The sequence below is a fragment of the Colius striatus genome, chromosome 4, assembly GCF_028858725.1.
Source record: "Colius striatus isolate bColStr4 chromosome 4, bColStr4.1.hap1, whole genome shotgun sequence".
Classification (NCBI taxonomy): Eukaryota; Metazoa; Chordata; class Aves; order Coliiformes; family Coliidae; genus Colius; species Colius striatus.
In genome coordinates this window covers 2,013,761-2,032,709 of record NC_084762.1, presented here as the reverse complement: position 1 = coordinate 2,032,709, position 18,949 = coordinate 2,013,761, and the positions used below count along the sequence as shown (strand labels likewise).

Here is an 18,949-nt window from a genome sequence, read left to right as displayed (position 1 = left end):
TCAGATGTGACAGTAAAGTGACCACTGAACATTCAAAATAGCCAAATCTTGCCACCAAGGCCTAGCCTGCTGCTGCTGGCAGCCTTAAAAAGCTTTTCAGCTTGGTTCAGGTTAAGTGACTCTACTGCTCATAGCAATTAATCTGTGCTTTTGGACAACTGACAAAGCTTTGGTCGGTTTGTAAGTCAGACCACTGTGAACACCCATCTTCCCCCTTGCTTAAAACCAGTGACCGTCCCTCCCTCGATACTGTACTTCATACTCTACCAGCCATGTCCTGCTCTTAGAGGCTACCAACAACTTTTAGAGCGAGTAGACAAAAAGTTTTCCACCCAGTCGAGCTTTGGCCGAACTCCTCTCTGCTGCCACTACAACTTGTTTCTGCAGAGACAGAGAGCAAGGACTATTAAAACACAGCCATGGCTGTACCACTGCCTGCTGCTTCCTTCAGGGGAACCAAGGTTTGGCCACACCATTAGTGTCCTACAGAAATGGTGTGAGGAGAAAGCAGCGAGCCACTCGCCTCAACAAAACAGGGGTTAACAAAATGATTGGACAAGCTTTCAGAACTGGAAGATGGAACCAGGCAATTAAATCTTACCAATATAAACCGTTTCTCAGGGGCAAGATCAAGGCAGATGGAGCATGGACAGGACTGGTGCCAGCTGAACCAGCACTAAGCAATCTCCAAGATGAAAACTAGGGCTCTCAGTGCAGCAGGCAAATGTACAGACTGACTTTGGGTAAAATCAATGGGCATCTGAGGGGAACAAACTGAAATGCGTACACAAACACAGCCAAAGTCACCCAGGTAAGAACTGGGCCTGTGTGTGCTTGGAAATACTGGACACAGGAACTGCACTCACTGAGAGGGACAGTGAGGACAGGTAGCCTGGAAATACCACCTGAGAGGGGAGGTGCAATACCTGGGGCACCCCACAGCTGAGCATCCACTTTGCATGAGCACTAAAAGGCAGCTGGCACCTCCACTTGATCTGCTGTACAGCCTTTCTCAAGTCATATAGATATCAGGGCATTCTGAAGTGACCTCTTTAATTTGGGTGTCGGGTGGCAAAGTTTTGGCAACTCCATCCTTCATCCACCCATACAATAAGTTAATTATCAGTTCAGAGAGCGACTTAAATTAAAACTTAATTACTATGTAATGCACTTAAGACTTCAGCAAACAAGTAAAGAAACAGATGTGAGGTGTTGGCTATTATATGCAAATGAGGTAGAAGGATGTTACAAAGCAACTGACAGCAGTAATTTCTCTCACCTTCCTTTCAGCTTTCACAGTGATGACGGAACTCCCAAATCTTGAGTGTTCCTGTAAAATAACATTGCCTGTTATAATGCTGATAGGGGGTCTTCATAAAGTGGGACTTCTTTGTTTCTCTCAGCAGTTTGTTTTCTGGCTGCTTACCTCAGGAGAAATGAGGACATACTGTGCCTGAGAGAGAAAAAACGAGAGAACAACCAATGAAAACCTCAGTGGAGAGAATCACACCAGGCATTTGCAGTGTCATTAGCTGACGCTTTGAGGCAGCGTCCCCACTTGAGCTTTAGCTTTGCTCACCCAGTCCTGTGGGCAGGAGGACAGCCAGGAGGAGCAGTGTGCCGTGACATCCCCCGAGGCCAGCTGCATCCCGCTGTACACGTACACGTGGCCGGCGGCCGCCCCGGGCAGCACCACGTCCCATGCCCACAGCGGCGACGTCACCAGCAGCTCGTCTGCAACCGAGGGCAACATCACACAGCACAAGTGAGGTCATGCTGAACCAAACCACGGGACAGCTGGCAATGGCAGTTCCTGTTCGTGATGACAGAATGCTTCCATCTCGGAGCTGCTTGGGATTTTAGATCCCCGTGAAGTGTGATGGAAAGCTGGAACAGGCTGGTTGAGGAAGCAGACTGTGTCTAGCACTTCACAGAATCTCACAGTGGCCCTGCAGAGCTCATACAGCTAAAGCAGGTTCCCCTCAATCAGGGGGCACACGAGAAGGAGCCTCCACACACTTCCTGGGCAGCCTGGGCCAGGGCTCCCTCACCTCAGCACCAAAGCAGTTTCTCCTCCTGTTCCAGTGGAACTTCCTGTGTTCCAGCTTGTGCCCGTTACCCCTTGTCCTGTCACTGACCACAGAGCAAAGACTGTCCCGTCCCCCCCAGCCTTCTCCAGGTTAAACAGCCCCAGGGCTCACAGCCTTTCCTCATCAAAGATGCTCCAATCCCCTCATCATCTTGGTAGCCCTGCACTGGTCTCTCCAGCAGTTCTCTACCACTCTCGAAATGGGGAGCCCAGAACTGGACACAGGACTCCAGATGTGGCACTTGTATGTAGGTGATCAGTCTCCCCTTGTTGCCAAAAGTAAAACACTTCACCTCTGATCTAGATCCACCAAGCTTTACCTAGTCCATCGTTATCCAGGTCGCTTAAATACACATCTCCTCCAAAGCGAGAAAACCTCCTGTCCCCACGGAAGGTGCTGAGCAAAGAGGGCTTGGTGCTGTTGGTCAGGTCGTACACCAGAGCCAGTCCAGCTTGGTGCCGCACCACAGAGATGAATGAAGTCCTAGACAGGCTGTCTGTGAAAAAACAACACAAGTAACAGAAGTTGAACAGCAGACACAGGAACTCAGGTTGAACACTTGCAATACACTGGCAGCAGGTAATCTTGGCACTAGGTGACATGCACAATAGTAATACAATTTATGAAACAAGATCAAACGTTACATGGCATCAACACTAACTAGCACAAAAACTCTCTCTTAGCAATAGTACTGGGGGAAAAAACACATTCAAGTTAAAGGCAGAACTCCACAATCTGACTTGCTAATTCCTCACTGCTTATTGCCAGAGTTAGGACAAAACACCCTGTTGGTTTAAGCCAAAGAAATAGGCAGTCTGCTAGCAAATCACTGCTACATAAATCACACAAGGTAGTAATGCTGCTAAGCTAATTTTAAGGAAGGAAAAGAGTTGAGGCACAGAAGACTCTGGAATTAAGGCACTCACGGAGGATTACAGGGACTTTTCTCCAATTGTTAATCACCTTGCAACTTAAAAAGTCTCTTCTGTCTTTTAACTTTGTATCTGCCCTCTGGTTAATGAGAAACAACCATCCCAAAGCACAAATTGTTCCCTGTTTTCAGGACATACCTGCAGTAGGTGCACCCACCACCATGACCGTCCTGGTGATCCCTGCCACAGACATCACCCCAGTGGCCAGAGACATTCCCATCCTGCCCATGGCCTGTGAGGTTTTAAACACACCCACGTCATTTCTGCAGTGTCACTTCCCTTCAAATCACTCCCAAGGTGTCCTGCCACAGAAGGAGCCTCACCTTGTGTCCTGTCACAGCAAAGCACGGCTGCGTGCTGGGGGGGCTGTACCCGTACACCTTCCCGACGCTCTGCTTGACTGACGAGGGGCTGCAGCTCCAACTACAAGGCAAAATACAGTTTATATATGACAAACCCTTGTGCATTCAGCTGGGATTGCTCCTCTGAAAATATCTTCCCCTTTTAGCTTGGAATAACAGTGCTTGACCAATCTGTTTTAGTAATTCCCAGCCTTGCTCTAACTACTTATAGACTGGGGCTGCCCACACACTTCTTTAGCTCCCGATACATCTTTGTGTTTAGCTGGCTTTTAAGAATGCTGTCTCAAAGTGCTATGTAAAGGGTTATTTCAGGCATGCTTACCCCTCAGCATTTTTGTGCCCACTCTGCTCCTTCCCAAGAAATTCTGAAGTGTCTCTAAATAACAAAGACTCTCTCTCTAGCAGTGTCTTCATGAGGAAGAGTGAAGGGATGGAACTATGAACTGAATACACATATTCTAAGCAGGACCAAGAGGAAACTTCCCAAAAAGCTGGAAGTCTAACCTATTACACATCTTAAACATTGTAGAAGTAGGGCAGAATGGAGAAGACAGAGAGCTGTCCTAAACAACACACCCAGCACAACTCTTCCACGTCGGGCTACCAATCAGCAGTAGCGTTACGTTGTCCAGCTGGCAGCTGGCAAGGGAAAATCCAAACCAAGCATAGTTTTCTTCCCCCTTCACCATCCAGTTGGCATCCTGTACTGACAGAAGGCCTGTAAAATAAAAGTGAAATAAAACTTAGTGTACTATGGCATAGAAAAATGTTAGCAACCCTCCACTCAGTCATCCTCTGACACGTCTCTATGAGCTAAGTCACACCATCCATGATATGGCAGCAGTTACTGCCAACTTTGCCTGCTCAGTCTGAAACTGCTGACAGCCTCTACTCAACACACCTTCTGCTTCAAGGTCCTTGTGACAGCCTCACAAAGTATAGGAAAGCCCTAAACTACTGGCTCCTTAGGCAAAGAACAACATTGAAACTGCTTATCAGAACGTGTAAATGTTCCAGGGTGATGGGTAGAAGAGCCTCAAATCACTCTGGCTTTAATGCAGATCATCCCTTCTGTGCTTTGCTTTTGCCAAAATGGCAACCAGCTGCGTTTTGAAACCTCTTTTCCTCGTGATTTATAATTTTACACATGGAATAAGCCACAAAAAATGAAGGGTTATACTGGAAATCTCAATGACATGTTCCTGACAAAGCTCTGAATACTGGGGTAAGGGATGCTTTCTGTGCCCCTGCCTTCACTACGTGTGCTGAGAGGAAAACAGACAAGAAACAAGCTGAAGCAAGAGAGGTTCATACTGGCTGTAACAAGATATTTTTTTCCCCTATGAAGACAACCAAGAAGACCAGCTGTTTCTGTGCATACTCTATCACTGGAGGTTTTTAAGACCTGGCTGAATAAAGCCCTGAGCAATCTGTTCTGACTTCAAAGCAGTTCCCTTATTGAGCAGGAGGTTGGACCAGCCACCTCCAGGATCCCTTTGAACCTGAATTTTCCTATGATCAACCAGCACCAAGACAACAGTCACATAAAATATAGGAGGGTTAATTTAATCAATCAGTGTTACCTTGGTCACTCCTGTTGAAATAAGAGTAAAATGCAACCACAAATCCTCTTTGCTGCCCACCACCAGGTGCATATGGAGAGCCCACAACCAGATCAGCATTTCCATCCCCATCAACATCAGCTGCCAGGAGGGACCAACCAAGATTACAGTAGGAATACTGCAATAAACAGTTAGTTTAAGCCTGAAAGGGAACTGAAACCACCACTTCTGTAACAAAACAGAGCAATGTCCTTCTAAAGGGCTGATCAAATTACCCTCCCTCCCCCTGACTTCCATTTTTCTGTTCACTCCCCTGAGCACAAATGTCTTTCCCACACACAACCAGGCAAGGCAAGCACCTGCTGGCATCAGCCCCACCAGTCTCAATTCCTTTGCAATTAGAAGTTTGATTTTAACAGCCCTTTTTTTAAGCCCAGAAGCCCCTTATTCCCTTTCCCTCACCTCCTGCTCATGTAGCCCTGCGTTTGTCTGGTCAATATACCTGACAAGTGATGGTAACGTTTGGCTGAGATGCCAGGCCTCTTCCCCGAGTGCCAAAGTAGACATACACAGCACCCTAAACAGCAGGAGAAGCAAACACAGCATGAGAGCAGCTGCAGGGCAGCACCCAGGATGAAATCCAAGACAAAGCACAAGGAGTCAAAGGGTTCTGCAAAGGCTGGGAAAACAACTGCACCTTTCCTACCACAGCCTTCTGTCAATGCAGCCTACGTCAAAGCATTTCAGCTCCTGTTGAGGCAGCTGAGTTGGTATCTGAAATTCTGAGAAGCTTTAAGCTTCATGGATGTGGTTTAAACTAAAACACACCTCGGTTCACGTGGGCTGAAAATGCACAGGGATCGTTACGTGGGCTTATCTGGTAAGCTGCAACTCATTCAGCCTCTATAACTTGGTCATGTGGGCAAGTGTGTGTGTGTTCACATCACATTCTCAGTATCTGTGGGCCTGTGACAGCAGATAACAAGGCCTCAATGACCCACAGGGTCTGTTCCAGAGTCTTCTTCTAAAGAAAAAGAGTACGCTTCTATTTCATGAACAGCTCCTTATCTTTCCAGTACACCAGTGTTGCCAAGCTCCAATTTGATTTAGCTTTCTAACATGCAAAAAGCCACTGAGAGACAGCTGTCATTGCTCTAGTCACAGTACCCACAAAGGTTACAGAAGTGTTTGTGTTTAAATGACCACGTCACACCGAGCAACACCAGGAACCCTGGCTCTCATGTCACTGTTTAATATGCACCCATAAAAATGTTCTGTCTGGAAGGGAAAAAATTCCCAAGAGACCCACATATGTGGCTTACTTTGTAAGTAAGAAACTGAGATCCCACAGAAGGTGCTCCGATTGCCAGATCTGGCACTCCATCCTCGTTAAAGTCCAGGACTGCCAAGGCAGAACCAAATCTTCCTGAAGGCTAAAAGAAGAGGGATTGCTCTCAGGAAAATAACAGGCATTCTCGAGACAAAGCCATCAAAACCCACTGCACGTTTGCAGTCACAGCACAGGGAAGAACAGAGACAACAAAAAGCTATCCCAGTACATCTTAAGACTTCCTTAGTGTCACTGCTCTCCCAAGTAATAACTGCCAGACTAACACACTGCAACTCAGCCAGCTGTTCTGTTTGAGGATGTGGAGGTGTTAAAACAGAAGAGAACTAACACGATACAGTGCTGCTTTGCTATTTCCAGCTCAGAGCCTCATGCACCACTGATGTTAAACTCAGGATCTCTCCTGTTAATGGCATTACAGCTGTGAACCACCAAAACACCCTGTAAGAAGGCAGCAGCTGTTACTGCCCAGTGTATACCCACAGAAACAGATTGAGCTATCCTGTGGCTTACAGAGACACTACCTCGCTTTTATTCAAGGACAAATCATGTTCTAACACCCACTTATGTGGCACAGTAATAAAATTGACCCTAGAGATCACCATTGCTTCAATCATTCCTGTGACTTAAGTAACAGTTCTTTGCCTTGGAAAACTCATGGCACCCTTTTACCAGGAACAATCTTCATCCCTGCTAATAATACCCTTGCTCAGAATTGACCACATTTTCAGGCAGGAAACTTTAAGTGACAAATATCTGGCTTGACCCCTCACCTGATGACCTTGCAGTACTTGGTCAGCCTCTCCATCCAGATCCAGATCCCCTGGTGGCAAACCTGCCTGGCTGCCATGGACCACATACACCCGTCCTGTCTGAACACGGCCCAGTGTGCTGTACCCTGGGGCTCCAACCACCAGATCCTCATATCCATCCTGGTTTAGGTCGGCTGAGATCACTGCCCTGTACAGCAAAGGGGTCAACAAAGTCACTGCATTTGCTTCCAGACTGCCACATTAGCAGAACCACAGAATCTTAAGGCTTGGAGGGGACCTTGAAAGCTCCCTCAGTGCAACCCCCCTGCCAGAGCAGGATCACCTAGAGTAGGTCACACAGGAACTTGTCCAGATGGGTTGGGATGTCTCCAGAGAAGGAGACTCCACAGCCCATCTGGGCAGCCTGTTAAGAAATACCTTTACTTCTTGCAGGTAAACCAAGGCCTCTCCTTCCCCAGCTACTTTTGTAAGCATCTGTACAGCATTTTTCCTATTACATATTTGACTCTTTTGTTTGTTTCCTTAGCTAAATAAAAACAGAGCCATGAATCCCTCTAAGGTTGATTTTTACTTCATGACACAAGACATCTGAGAGATAAGCAAAGGGATCACAAGTCCCAGTAACACGTTAGAGTTCAGAGAGGGAATATGGAGAGGAAAAAAAGAACTAACTACTGGCTGGTGCAACATAAACTCAAGAATTAAATCTTCAATTTTTGAGTCCAAAGAAACAATGCAAGCTGAGCAGGAAGGCAAATGTATTTTATTACTCTTCCCTGACACAGGTCAAGCTAGAACCTCATTGGCAAGGAGAGACTATGTTTCTTTCTCTGTCCAGAATCTATCTTCCAACTGCTTACTAGTCTTGTAGTGTTTCCAGGCATTATCAGCAACTGACTCGGGACAGGCAGGTAATTCTGTGCAAACATCAACCAATAACCAAAACAAGGTAAGAACATTCCTATCCTGTGCAGAACTAGAGATGATGTTGGTTCTAATTTGGTTGCTTCGACTCTGAGCTTGATCAGAGCATTGAACTCCTTCACTAGGGCAAGAGTGCAAAAAACTACCAAGATCACCTTTCCAAAAAAAGAAGTTATCTGACTACAATTCAAATCTTAGTGGAACTTTTGCTCCTGGTACAGTTTTACTGAGTACTGAAACAAAGAGGCTACCACTGCATTCTGAAAGAAAGGTCTTCTGGGTTAGCTGCTTGTTCTGGACAGACAATATAAAGCATCCAGCCAGATTTATACCACTAACTGATGTGGACTGGCACCTTTGCAGAGCATCCAAAGAATCAACATGAATATTTTGGTGTGTACTCAATATTTTCAGAAACAAAGAAGGAGATGGGAAAGAAAAAAATATGACTCACCACCCAAGCCTGGCATAGGGTGTAGCCACAAAATACGAAGCTACTGGCTTGGAGATGTGCTTAGAAGAGCTCTGATGTGTAGCTGCCAATACCCTCCGGACACCGGCTGCAAAAGCGCGGTTCAGCAAACGCAGGGAACTCTGAAGCAAAAACAATAAAAAGAACACAAGAATGGTTAAAACACAGGCTGAAACTCTGCAACATCGTGGAGCACCTGAAAAACTGAGTGACCACCCACAGAAAACACCACATTGAGCTATGTGGACTCGGGTCATAAGCGCCGTTTTAGAAAGAGCTAAGGATGTGTGTGCTGTAAAGGAAGCACTGTTAATTGTTCACTGCCTGGCTTTGCTGGGAATGCCTAACCCCTAAAAGTGACCACATGGTTCTGGAAAACATAGATACTAACGGTTTAGCACTGCAAGATGTGTTCTAACTTCAATATACAATGAGCTAAGTGTTAATATTCAGTTTTTACAACCTACATATAATGTACAGATTAACAACAGCACTGGAACGTCCACAAAGTGAAGTCAGAGGCTACCGTTACCATCCAGAAACCCTGCTCCATCACACAACACTTCAGAGAGAAATTAAAGCCATTTTCCACAGAGCTGATTTTCACCTGACACGTGTCACTTCTCACTTACTGTTGCCCAAGACTGTATGTTGAAGTGAACTCCTCTCTCTGTGTAACTTATATTCCTTTCAAGTGTTTTCGTAAGCAAAGAAGACATGTTCTCGTGCTGGTCATGGTTTGATTCCTTGTCTCTGCTACAATAAAAAAAGGCAGTAATAACAATTACTGTAGCCTCAGTATTTCCTGACAAAAAGCAAACATTTTGCATGCACCCAGGTGGCTGTTTCCCCCACGCAAAACAGAGAGTGAGAGACATCAGTTAAGCTGGTTTATTGTAAGATGTCTTCCAGGAGAACACCATACACTTGTGCTCCAAACTGCTGAATTCTCCTTTTTGTACAGAAATCAGGAGTGAATTTAGCTCTGGTGAGGGGAAACAGGAACCAGCAGTTTCATGATTAGCAAAACAAGGAGTGACAACCAAATAAAGTGAGAAGACTGAGTCCTTCAAGCGCTAGGCAAGGATTCTTGTCCTCAGGCTGGAAGGTAAAAGTCTCTCCCAGGTTCTGCACAGTTGCCCTCTATGAAGCTCACTTATTCACATAAGAAAATCTCAAATTCACACACAGAAAGATAAACCAAGAGATCTCTACTTTTATTAGCAGAAGACAGGTACTTTTGACCCTTCAGAGCTATACTTACACGTAGCTATCCTCATGCTCCCTTGTGCAGTTTATAAAGAGAGGGTTCTCAGGCAGGTCACAGCCACTAAAGAAACAAGCAGGATGCATTTGAAAGGTTTTCCTGCAACAGAGGTGAACCTAAAACCACAGCTTGCATCCTTACTGATTCCTCTGTTAGATGTCATCCATTTTCTCAATAAATCCTCCTCATTCTAAATACGAGCATCATTATATTCCTTACAAACCCCTTTCATATTGGTTTTAAGGGCCTTGATTAAGTTCTACGTGCATCTCACATGTCTTTGTATGGCTCTTGAAGGAAACTTATTGAAACATGTCCTCCCAGCTCTACGGACAAAGCACTGTCAAGGAAAGTGCCATTCTAGAACACAGAACACAAGAGATTATGCCCTGTTGTGTTTCAAATATCATTTCCCAAAATAGCTGCAGTGACATTTTCCATACAAATGGATGGATTCGTTGTCACTGCCAGTCTATAAAGTTGTTTACAATAAGGTTACACTCATAAGGGAGCAGTGCAAGGATACAACTTCCATAAAAACACAACAACTCTGAGTACAAGCCCGAGCTTCCAAAGTTAGAATTAGACTCTTTCTAATCCTATTTGCCTTAAATGTCTGAAGGAAATATGTGACCTTCCCAAGCATCTTTGCTGGCTGATGGCAGGAACCAGAAGGCTCAGCCAGCCCCCTCTCAGATTCCAGGGCATGATTCTGTGAACTTGGGTACTGCATTCCATCTATTGCAGGAAGCATGCTATACCTGGTTCCATTCTCCAGCATATGGCTTGTCAGCTCAAAAATGTTGTTTGTCCAGAAGGCCATGTCATCCACTCCTCCAAGGAAATACTCATGGAACTTGTCCACCAGAAACGGGGATTTACCAGCGTACGTTGGAAAAAGCTGAGAGAGGGGCAGCATCCTTAGTGAGGCTGACTACATGGTCTTGATGCTAAGATGTTCATTTTCAGCAAGGAAACAGAACACCAACCTTGGCAACTGCGAGCCTTTCTCCATGCCTGAAAACAAAAACCCAAACCTTCAGCTATCAATCTGCTTCAGTTAATAATACCTAACTATGTAAACAGCTCTTCTCAAGCCTTCTGTATGGTAAGTGCTGTGCAAGTCATTGCATTCCCTTGCTGGTTGTTAATACATTTTTGAAAGCCATAATGTGAGAAGTAATGGTGTTAACTTTATTGCTGTCCTTAACTTGAAGGGATCCGTAGTGTCTGTAAATGCTGCATGACCATTGGTAATTAACTGAAATGAAGAGTACAGCAAAGCTGCTCAGGATACTCAAACACCTATGGGAAGTCCTTGGCTGGAAGGGATCTACATAAGCGTGTGCAAGGGAACTGTTTAGCTATGCACACCACTCCTTCCATCACCTGACAGTTCTGTTGCTAACAGGCCACAACGCAATGGTGTTTCAGACACAGCTGTTCTCAAACAGGCATAAACACATTCAATAGCTAAGATGCTGAAAATGCAATGTGCTAATGAGCTTCAGTCATTAAGCAGGCCAAATTTGGATTCTAACCACTGGAAAAATTGGTGTGGTTTCTAATATTGAGGTCTAGCAGGGAGTCTACATTGCTGGCCTCCATGTGTAAGGCACTTCAAATAAGATGCTCATCATTTTCCTGCGTATGTTTCACCTGTGAAAACCCAAAAATATTCAACTTACAGCTCCAGAAACAGCAGGTAAGTACAGTCAGTAATTGTCCTTTCTGTTATGACCTCTCTTCCATAAAACTCCTTATAGATAGCTGCTAGGTCTTTCACAGGTACATACCTAAGAACAAGACAAAGGTACTCTCCTAAGAGATTTTCCACATCACTTGATCACAGTTTCTGTGATAACAGTAGCTTGCTTTAAAACATTCTAAATCTTAACAGGTTATAGAAGGCCCTGAAGATTTATAACTGCCAGGAAGACCAGGATTTCAGGAGCAGCTACTCTCTGCACAACACTCTCCTGTAGAACCACCCCATCCTGCTGATAAGAGTTTCCACACTCCTCACCCTGGTTTCCTGGCTCGATAATCACATAATCTTGGAGGGATCTCCTGCAGCTCTCCGTTGTGCCAAATCCACTCCTAGCCAAACAGATATTTCCCACAGTGGTGACAGAGTTCTACTGATGAACTGTCCCTTCTACACAGAGATGAACAACAAAAGGACTCTCTGACCCACTTTATCAGCAGTGCTGTGGTTTACACGAGCAAAAAAAGGCATGTGAGGGTTCTAGTTCAGTTAAAAACTGCAGAAGTTGTGTATGTCTAACACTGCTGCTTCTTTTTATGCCTTTAAAACTTACCTGAACTCCATGTAACCCTAAACATGGAATCATAGACTTATCCTCAACTTACATGGAAATCTAAGTGAGGTTTATTTCACTGAGTTATTTACCTAATTGCTAGGAGATTCCCTTTTCACTGATTAGGTTATAGATAGTTACTTACAGTTCCCTTCAGAGGTAAATAATTTAATCTTTCTCACTGTGCTCTGGTATGTGAGACTCTTTTGTTCGTCTGTCCAGTTATTTACTGTTCCCTGACATCAACAAGCATATAAGGAATACCCAACTCAGAAAAATTGCAGTAGCCACAAAGGTGTCTTTGGAAAGAAAAGGAAAACAGTGTTTAAGCACAGCAACTACACAGAGTAAGCAGAAATCATTATTAAAGAAGGTACGTTCATTATCTTACCAATCTGATGACAGGTAACTGAAGTCCAGCTCAAACTGGCTCAGTACATCTCCTCCTGTGGATGGAAGAATGAAAAACAGCCCAGAAAGCCCCCCAGGCCAAACCTGTGATGTACCTCTCGTGGGTAACAGTGTGGATGAAGCTATGGAGGGCTGTGCTACCTATGTTTATACACTAGATCCTCCAGATGGACACTTAGAATTCATAAAGAGTTCCCCTGAAAGCATGCTGCTTATTTCATCCTTCCAGACAATACTGTAAAATCACAGCAGTGAGTGTACTTAAACCTTAGCATCCTTCAGCAATTATGTCCACATGCCCTACCACACCTCCTGAAACATGGAGCAGGAGGACAGGTACAGCAGGGCTTTGCAAGCTGTGGGGGAGAGGCAGAATGCAGTGTCCATGGGACTCATTCTTGGCTCCTGCATTGCACAGGGTGAAAGCCAGAATCACCCACCGTGGCTTTGAAGGGGACTAATTATTCCCCTGGAAGGATCTACAATCAGCAAATAGAAACATTACCAAAATCACCAACTTTATGAGCTTCTGAGTATGACCCGTGAAAATCAATCTGGAGAAAGAGAAAAACGAGAGAACCGTTCATTTATCTCACTCATCCTTCTGTACAAACATATGAGCAGAAACAAATTGGCCAAGCAGCCCTGAAGTCTACAGATCCCAAACCTGACCATCTTTGGGAGCCTGTGACATTAACATCTCTCTGAAAGTCTTCCTGAAACAGGGCTTCAGTTTTTCCTCTTCCCTCCCCCACAGAGTTCAAAGACAAACCATCACTTCCAACAAATCCAGTTCTATCAATAAGTAGAATAATGCAGGCTTACTTCTCCCATGGCCTTTAGGAATCCTTGGTCGATGCCCAGGTTATGCCAGCTAACATCTGCCACCATATGGGAGGCAATTCCAAACAGGAAAGCCACCAGCTTCTCTGTAGCCTGCACAAGAACAATTCACTTGCAGTAATGCCAGTAATTTTACCCCTGCCTTTAAGAGCAGGTCAGCATTTTACTAAGTGCATGGTACAAGGATACAGGTGAGAAACTTTTCAACACAAAGTGTTGACCTTTAGACTGGAGTCACTTTTTGTGACTTAAGAACCTTTAAACCCTTCATACAGTCCAATGGCACCGAGTTCATTGGTTAATGTCTGGACAACTTGTGTACTTCCAATCAGATGTGTACAAGTTTTTCTGGGCTGGGAACAAACGCTTCTGTGTCCAAGGAGTGAACCCCCTCTGACTCCACGGGTGTTGTGCAGGCACACACAGCAGAGAAAGACATTCCTGTGCAAGGGTTGCCTGCTGTGAAAGCACCTGAGTATAGCCCAGGTATGAAACCACTCATTCCTACAAACAGAAGAGTTCTTTGGAATACATTTATCAGCAACAGGAATTCCATTCCTCCAGAAAAGACTGCTCTGCATCGAATGGCTCTGAGTTCCAGAGGTCTTTTAAAAATCCATCATTGAATCACAATGTTTGGCAAGTTTATACCTCCCAAGGGTTAACAGCTCACAAGATCAGCACCAACCATGCCCAGCCAAAAGACAGGCAGGCTTGCTGAGGTTTTAGACTGTGTGCTCTCAGGGGCTGTACATACTCCACCTATACAACTCTTATGTGAGCAGAGAAAACATGGAAAATTCTCAAGTAAGGAAAGGAAAACAATCATAGAATCATCATTCTCTCTTTGGACAATCTAGTTTTCATTCCCTCCCATGTAGTTCATATAACATAAACAAGACTTGGTGTAAGCCTGAGATTTCACAAGTAAGGATTCTATGAGGTGGCTGGTTTTCAGGTGTCAAATGCTCAACCAGATCTGCCAATAATGACAATAAAGGATGAAACTGTAGAAACAAGTGTAGAAAACATCAGAGAGCAAAGCCAAAAGATAATGACATTTTCTTACCTCTTCCCAAGGCTGAGGATAATTCCTTCTGATGTAGTGAATACTTGCACTGAGAAATGGTGACCAGTGGGTGTCTTCAGACACATCATGGAATATCCCTAATGCAATAAAATGGCACCAGTATTGTATTTATTCTTTTGGGGCAAAAAATAAAGGAGAAAAAAAAGAAAAAGAAAAGGTTTTCTGTATGAAAATAAACCAGGCTTCTGTTCAGTTTGGGTTTGTATGTTCTGCAATCCACTGACAGGCCCAGACTCAACTGAGGTGTATTTTTATATGATTTATACTCTCAAAAGAGATACTCATTTACGTTCTAGGATGTTGGGTTGAAGCACCTGAAAATGTTGTGCCTGCTCTCTGTGTCTGTGAGTCAGTACACACCAAAAACTGCCTTATTTTCTTATAAAGGTCTACAAAACAGCTCGAAACACTAATTGAAAGGGCAGATGTTTTGCTGGAAGGCATTTTTGGCCACGCTTCATTTCTCACACCACAATTATTTTCAACCCTGCTAAAATCTCTCAGACCTTGACACAAAACCACAGTTGTTACAATAGCGGACTCACAAAGCTTTGCTTACCACTTTGGCAGATTGAAGGATAAAAGGCATCGGGATAAACGCTCCCAGCCTGAAACGCATCTTGGTGCTTTAATAACAACTGGGGAAAGGATGGGGGAGAGAAGGAATCGGGATGTTACTGCACAGCAGAAAGTATCTACCTCCAGCATCAAAGATAAAAACTAAATATCCAGGAAGATACAACTATGATCATGGTAAAACACCTTATTTCAGTGTTGCCATCACCCCCTCTCACTCACATACACACAGAGCCCCCAACCCTTGTAAGCAAAACTAATCACTGCACATTGTAATCTGAAAGGCCATTTTAGGAAAGTATTTGTGTATGTGGTGGGCTAAACCCAAAACCTTGCTGTCATTTTGTTTTCTTTCTGTCTACCTAATCTCCAAAAGACTTCTCCCAATTCTTCTAATACAACTACTCACAGAGGACATGACTGAAGGAAACACAAGAAACCACACACAACATGTAAATGTTATTTCAATTGTCTCATGTTTGTAACAGTTATCAGAAGCAGTCAAATGACTTTCAACAGCAACAAAAAAAAAGGTAAAGATGCAGTCTAGGCACAATATTTACACACATGCTACTGAGAATAAACAATACAGAAAAGAAAGGAGGGAAGACAAGGCAGAAAAACGTTGAGAAGAAAGCTATAGACAATCAAGCCATGATGCTTCCTACCTGTCTATAATTAACATTCCCTTCACGCTTAATGAAAAATTCCAGAGCTCTGTGTGCTGAAAAACAACATATTGAAGTATTGATTGAGAGGTGCAGTGGCCAGACCTGTGTTTTGTTAGAAGCATCATCAAAACCAGAACACACCGCGCTGTCAGACCTGAGCCAAGGGGTACAGCTGCATGAAACAGGGTCCCTTAAAAGTAAGGGTGAGAGGGTTTCCTCACCTAGGGAGCTGAGAGGGAAATGACGTGGAACTGCTGAGCAGTGAGCTCTCTCTGTAATCCCCAGCTCCCAAGCTGAGCAACAGAATCTTGGGGAAAAGGAACTCTCCACACTCAGAACTGAGCTGACACTATCACCCCCGGCATGTATCATAGAATCACAGAATGGTAGGGGTTGGAAGGGACCTTTAGAGATCATCCAGTCCAACCCCCCTGCAGAAGCAGGGTCACCTAGATCAGGTCACATAGGAACATGTCCAGGTGGGTGAAGACCTCCAAGGAAGGAGACTCCACAACCCCTCCTTGGCAGCCTGATCCACTGCTCTATCACAAAGCACAATAAATACAGCATACAATATATACATGATAATAAACATAACAAAGATCCAGCACAGATCATAAAGTTCTACCTGTAAAGGACCCACCTGAGTCACATTTAAGTTTCACTGTTGCCTTTAATGTTGCAAAAGGTACCTCAGGAATCAACATGGGTGGTGAACAGTTGGATTCATTTTTAACACAGATGGAAACCAACAAAAATCTAAAGTCAGCAAGCTATAGGATACTATTTATTTACTGAATGGGCAGACATTCTTACTGCCAAAATATTCATGGAGCAAGCAGAACAAGAGAATGAACCAAACTGATGTCACTCTTTAATAGAGTCGCCTTCTAATTAATGTTAGAACCTAGGGATTATCTATTAATGCTGTTACAAAAAACCTCAACATCACCTCCAAAGCCACCCAGTTGAAACTGCATGCATTCCCACACAAAGTTTCATTCCTCACTTGAAGCTATTTACAACCTGAGACTGATCCAGATAAGCCAGGAGAGGATGACTTTTGATTCCATCCTTACCAAATAAATCACGTCACAGGAAAAAATGCCACTCTCATTCTGGAGTAAGATCGAGACACAACCGTGTGGGTTGGAAAGATCTCTCACTTTCCATTTTACCCATTGACCTAAACCATCCTTATACAAATGCATTAAGATACCAAACCAGGAATCACTTCAAAATAACACCACCAAATATCCATCATTTTAAGGCTCAGCCATTGCCACACACATCTCTTTCCACTGTGGGACAGCCTCAATTTGGCAGCTTGCTTTCTCTGCCTTCCACATCCCCCTCACTTCTCTCCTTACTCACATGGGCCCAGCTCCCACAAGTTCAGTGCCCCAGTGAAGTTTGTGATGGATTCTCACAGAGCCTCTGGGGGGAAAGAGCCTCCCAACTCAGACCTTCCCCTGGCAACGAGGCCGTGCCAAGTAGGGCAGCACGGCTCTGCACACAGCACTGCGCATGACCAACATTCAGAACGGGCACAGCTCCTCACCCTTTAAAAAATACTTTCAGAAGCAAGTCCAGGACAGACTTTGGTGTTGGTATTGAGTCTGAGGAGTCCCTTCCTCCAGCTTGTTGATTTCTTTTTGCTGGAATACTCCGTGTTTGGATTTGGCAATAACTTTCTGTATCTTATTGTCGCTCACTATTATTTGCGCATTAATAACAGCACCGATTGCAGCGGCACCGGAGCTGATACCATTTAATGTCTTCTTCAGGCAAACAGACAAAATTGGTAGTAACCTATGACCCAATAGCTCAGTGTACACACTGCTCCTCAGACAACCAAGACCTTCCAATCGTACAAATGCAGGGGTTTTGAGGTATCTTTCCTCAATTAGAATAAAACCACACTGCTTTGGGACAGATCCATAAGCCCTTGTTTCTCTTTGGAGACTTCTTGCAAATACACTGCCAAATCTCTTACACTCCAAGTTTCCAGAAGCTCACACTCTGAGCCCCAAGCTTGCAAAGGTGTATCTGCTTGCCTAACCTCAGGATGGCTCCTTGCTATTACTGTGGGTTTCTTGACACATCATTAGAAAAGGCAAACGGTTGCTGGGTGGTGCCCAAGCAAAGGAACTCTCAAACTCAAATGAATGTCACAAATAATCCAGCCTTTAACTTGTTCAAAGTTGCATGCACTCAGTACTTTAAGTGTGAGACTTCCCAAACAGAGGCAACATCATCTGAGCAATAGATTTAGAACCAGAAGAACAACTGAAACTGTCCATGTAGTCTAAGGAAACATTTCAGACTAATCTCACCCTACTCACGAGCATCCCTGCAACAGCTACAGCACAAACTAGGTTTTAAAAGTAACACCTGCCAACAAGAAAGCCAAACCAGAAGTTATTTCCCTGCTTCGATATTCACTCAGTTCTCTCCTTCATTCTCTACAACTCCAGGCTGTTCAGGCTACAAACTACCAGAAAGAGGCTGAAAATGTTCATGACCTCAGTCACAGACACAATCCCATGACAGCATTTTCTCTCTTTCATGCAGGTGTGGCAAAACTAACACACTGTTTTGAAAACAACAGCTACCACAAATGACCCTGTTATTCCCTAGTTTAAACAGAACAAAACCCACGTAAAGTATTCCTCTTCTTTCTCCAACCCACACCCTGTCTGTGTGAGACAGACACAAATAGCCCGGTTACATAACGCCTGTGTTTTAGAAGATGGAAAAACACCCAACCAAAACAATTCAAGCATTTTGCTTATAAAACCAGTAAAGTTTCAAACTCCAAGCCCAGACTACTCATCTGTCCTACAGGCTCTTTACTTGCTTTTTAATTATGCTCATTACTTTCATGTTATTTCCCCCCCTTTGCTTTCCAGCCCGATCTCAATTTACTTCTCTTCCCAAGCAACTCAACAGAGAAGAAAATTCATTGTGAACACGCCTTACCTATTTCAACGTGCGTGGAAATCCCACTTGAGATGCACCTTGGGCAGAAATGGCACAGTGTAAGCACCAAAACGACCCAAATCTTCAAACCAGCCATGCTGTTGGCTCCCACTGCGGTTTCCAGAAGCCTGGAGCTGTAGCACTGTGACCTTTGAAACGCAGGTTACAGAGCATGCCTTTTCTTTCAGACACGTTGCTGACACAGCAAGTAAACAACTGTCGTATTGGAAAGGCTGTTTTACACCAATGCTTCTCTTTGCCTCAAATAAGGTCGTTTATTAAAAAGAAAGACGCTGTCTGTGTTCTCCCCTCTTGAATCCTGTAT

The 18,949-nt window shown here is 44.3% G+C and overlaps 1 protein-coding gene across 1 annotated transcript; it reads right to left on the bottom strand.

Moving 5' to 3' along the window:
• Nucleotides 1–303: 303 nt before the first annotated feature.
• Nucleotides 304–18,822, bottom strand: GPLD1 (glycosylphosphatidylinositol specific phospholipase D1). Its single transcript, XM_010198076.2, has 25 exons — nt 18,625–18,822; nt 15,640–15,695; nt 14,955–15,033; nt 14,375–14,472; nt 13,288–13,398; nt 12,968–13,016; nt 12,443–12,497; nt 11,419–11,526; nt 10,720–10,747; nt 10,492–10,631; nt 9,728–9,793; nt 9,096–9,216; nt 8,446–8,585; nt 7,068–7,254; nt 6,269–6,379; nt 5,449–5,523; nt 4,968–5,124; nt 3,961–4,102; nt 3,346–3,439; nt 3,161–3,254; nt 2,410–2,586; nt 1,580–1,734; nt 1,427–1,453; nt 1,280–1,330; nt 304–381 (listed from the first exon to the last, which is right to left on the bottom strand). Exons 1-25 carry the CDS (start codon nt 18,719–18,721, stop codon nt 304–306), a joined length of 2,496 nt encoding a protein of 831 aa, XP_010196378.2. The 5' UTR covers nt 18,722–18,822.
• Nucleotides 18,823–18,949: the final 127 nt, after the last annotated feature.

Bases quoted from the DNA above. Each gene is read 5' to 3' on its own strand.
- GPLD1 (XM_010198076.2), bottom strand. From the start codon at position 18,721: ATGGCTGGTTTGAAGATTTGGGTCGTTTTGGTGCTTACACTGTGCCAT. The intron at 15,034-15,639 runs GTAGGAAGCATC...TCCTTTCCCCAG, and splicing joins GGAATGTTAATTATAGACAG to TTGTTATTAAAGCACCAAGA. The intron at 13,399-14,374 runs GTAAGAAAATGT...GTTCTTGTGCAG, and splicing joins ATCCTCAGCCTTGGGAAGAG to GCTACAGAGAAGCTGGTGGC.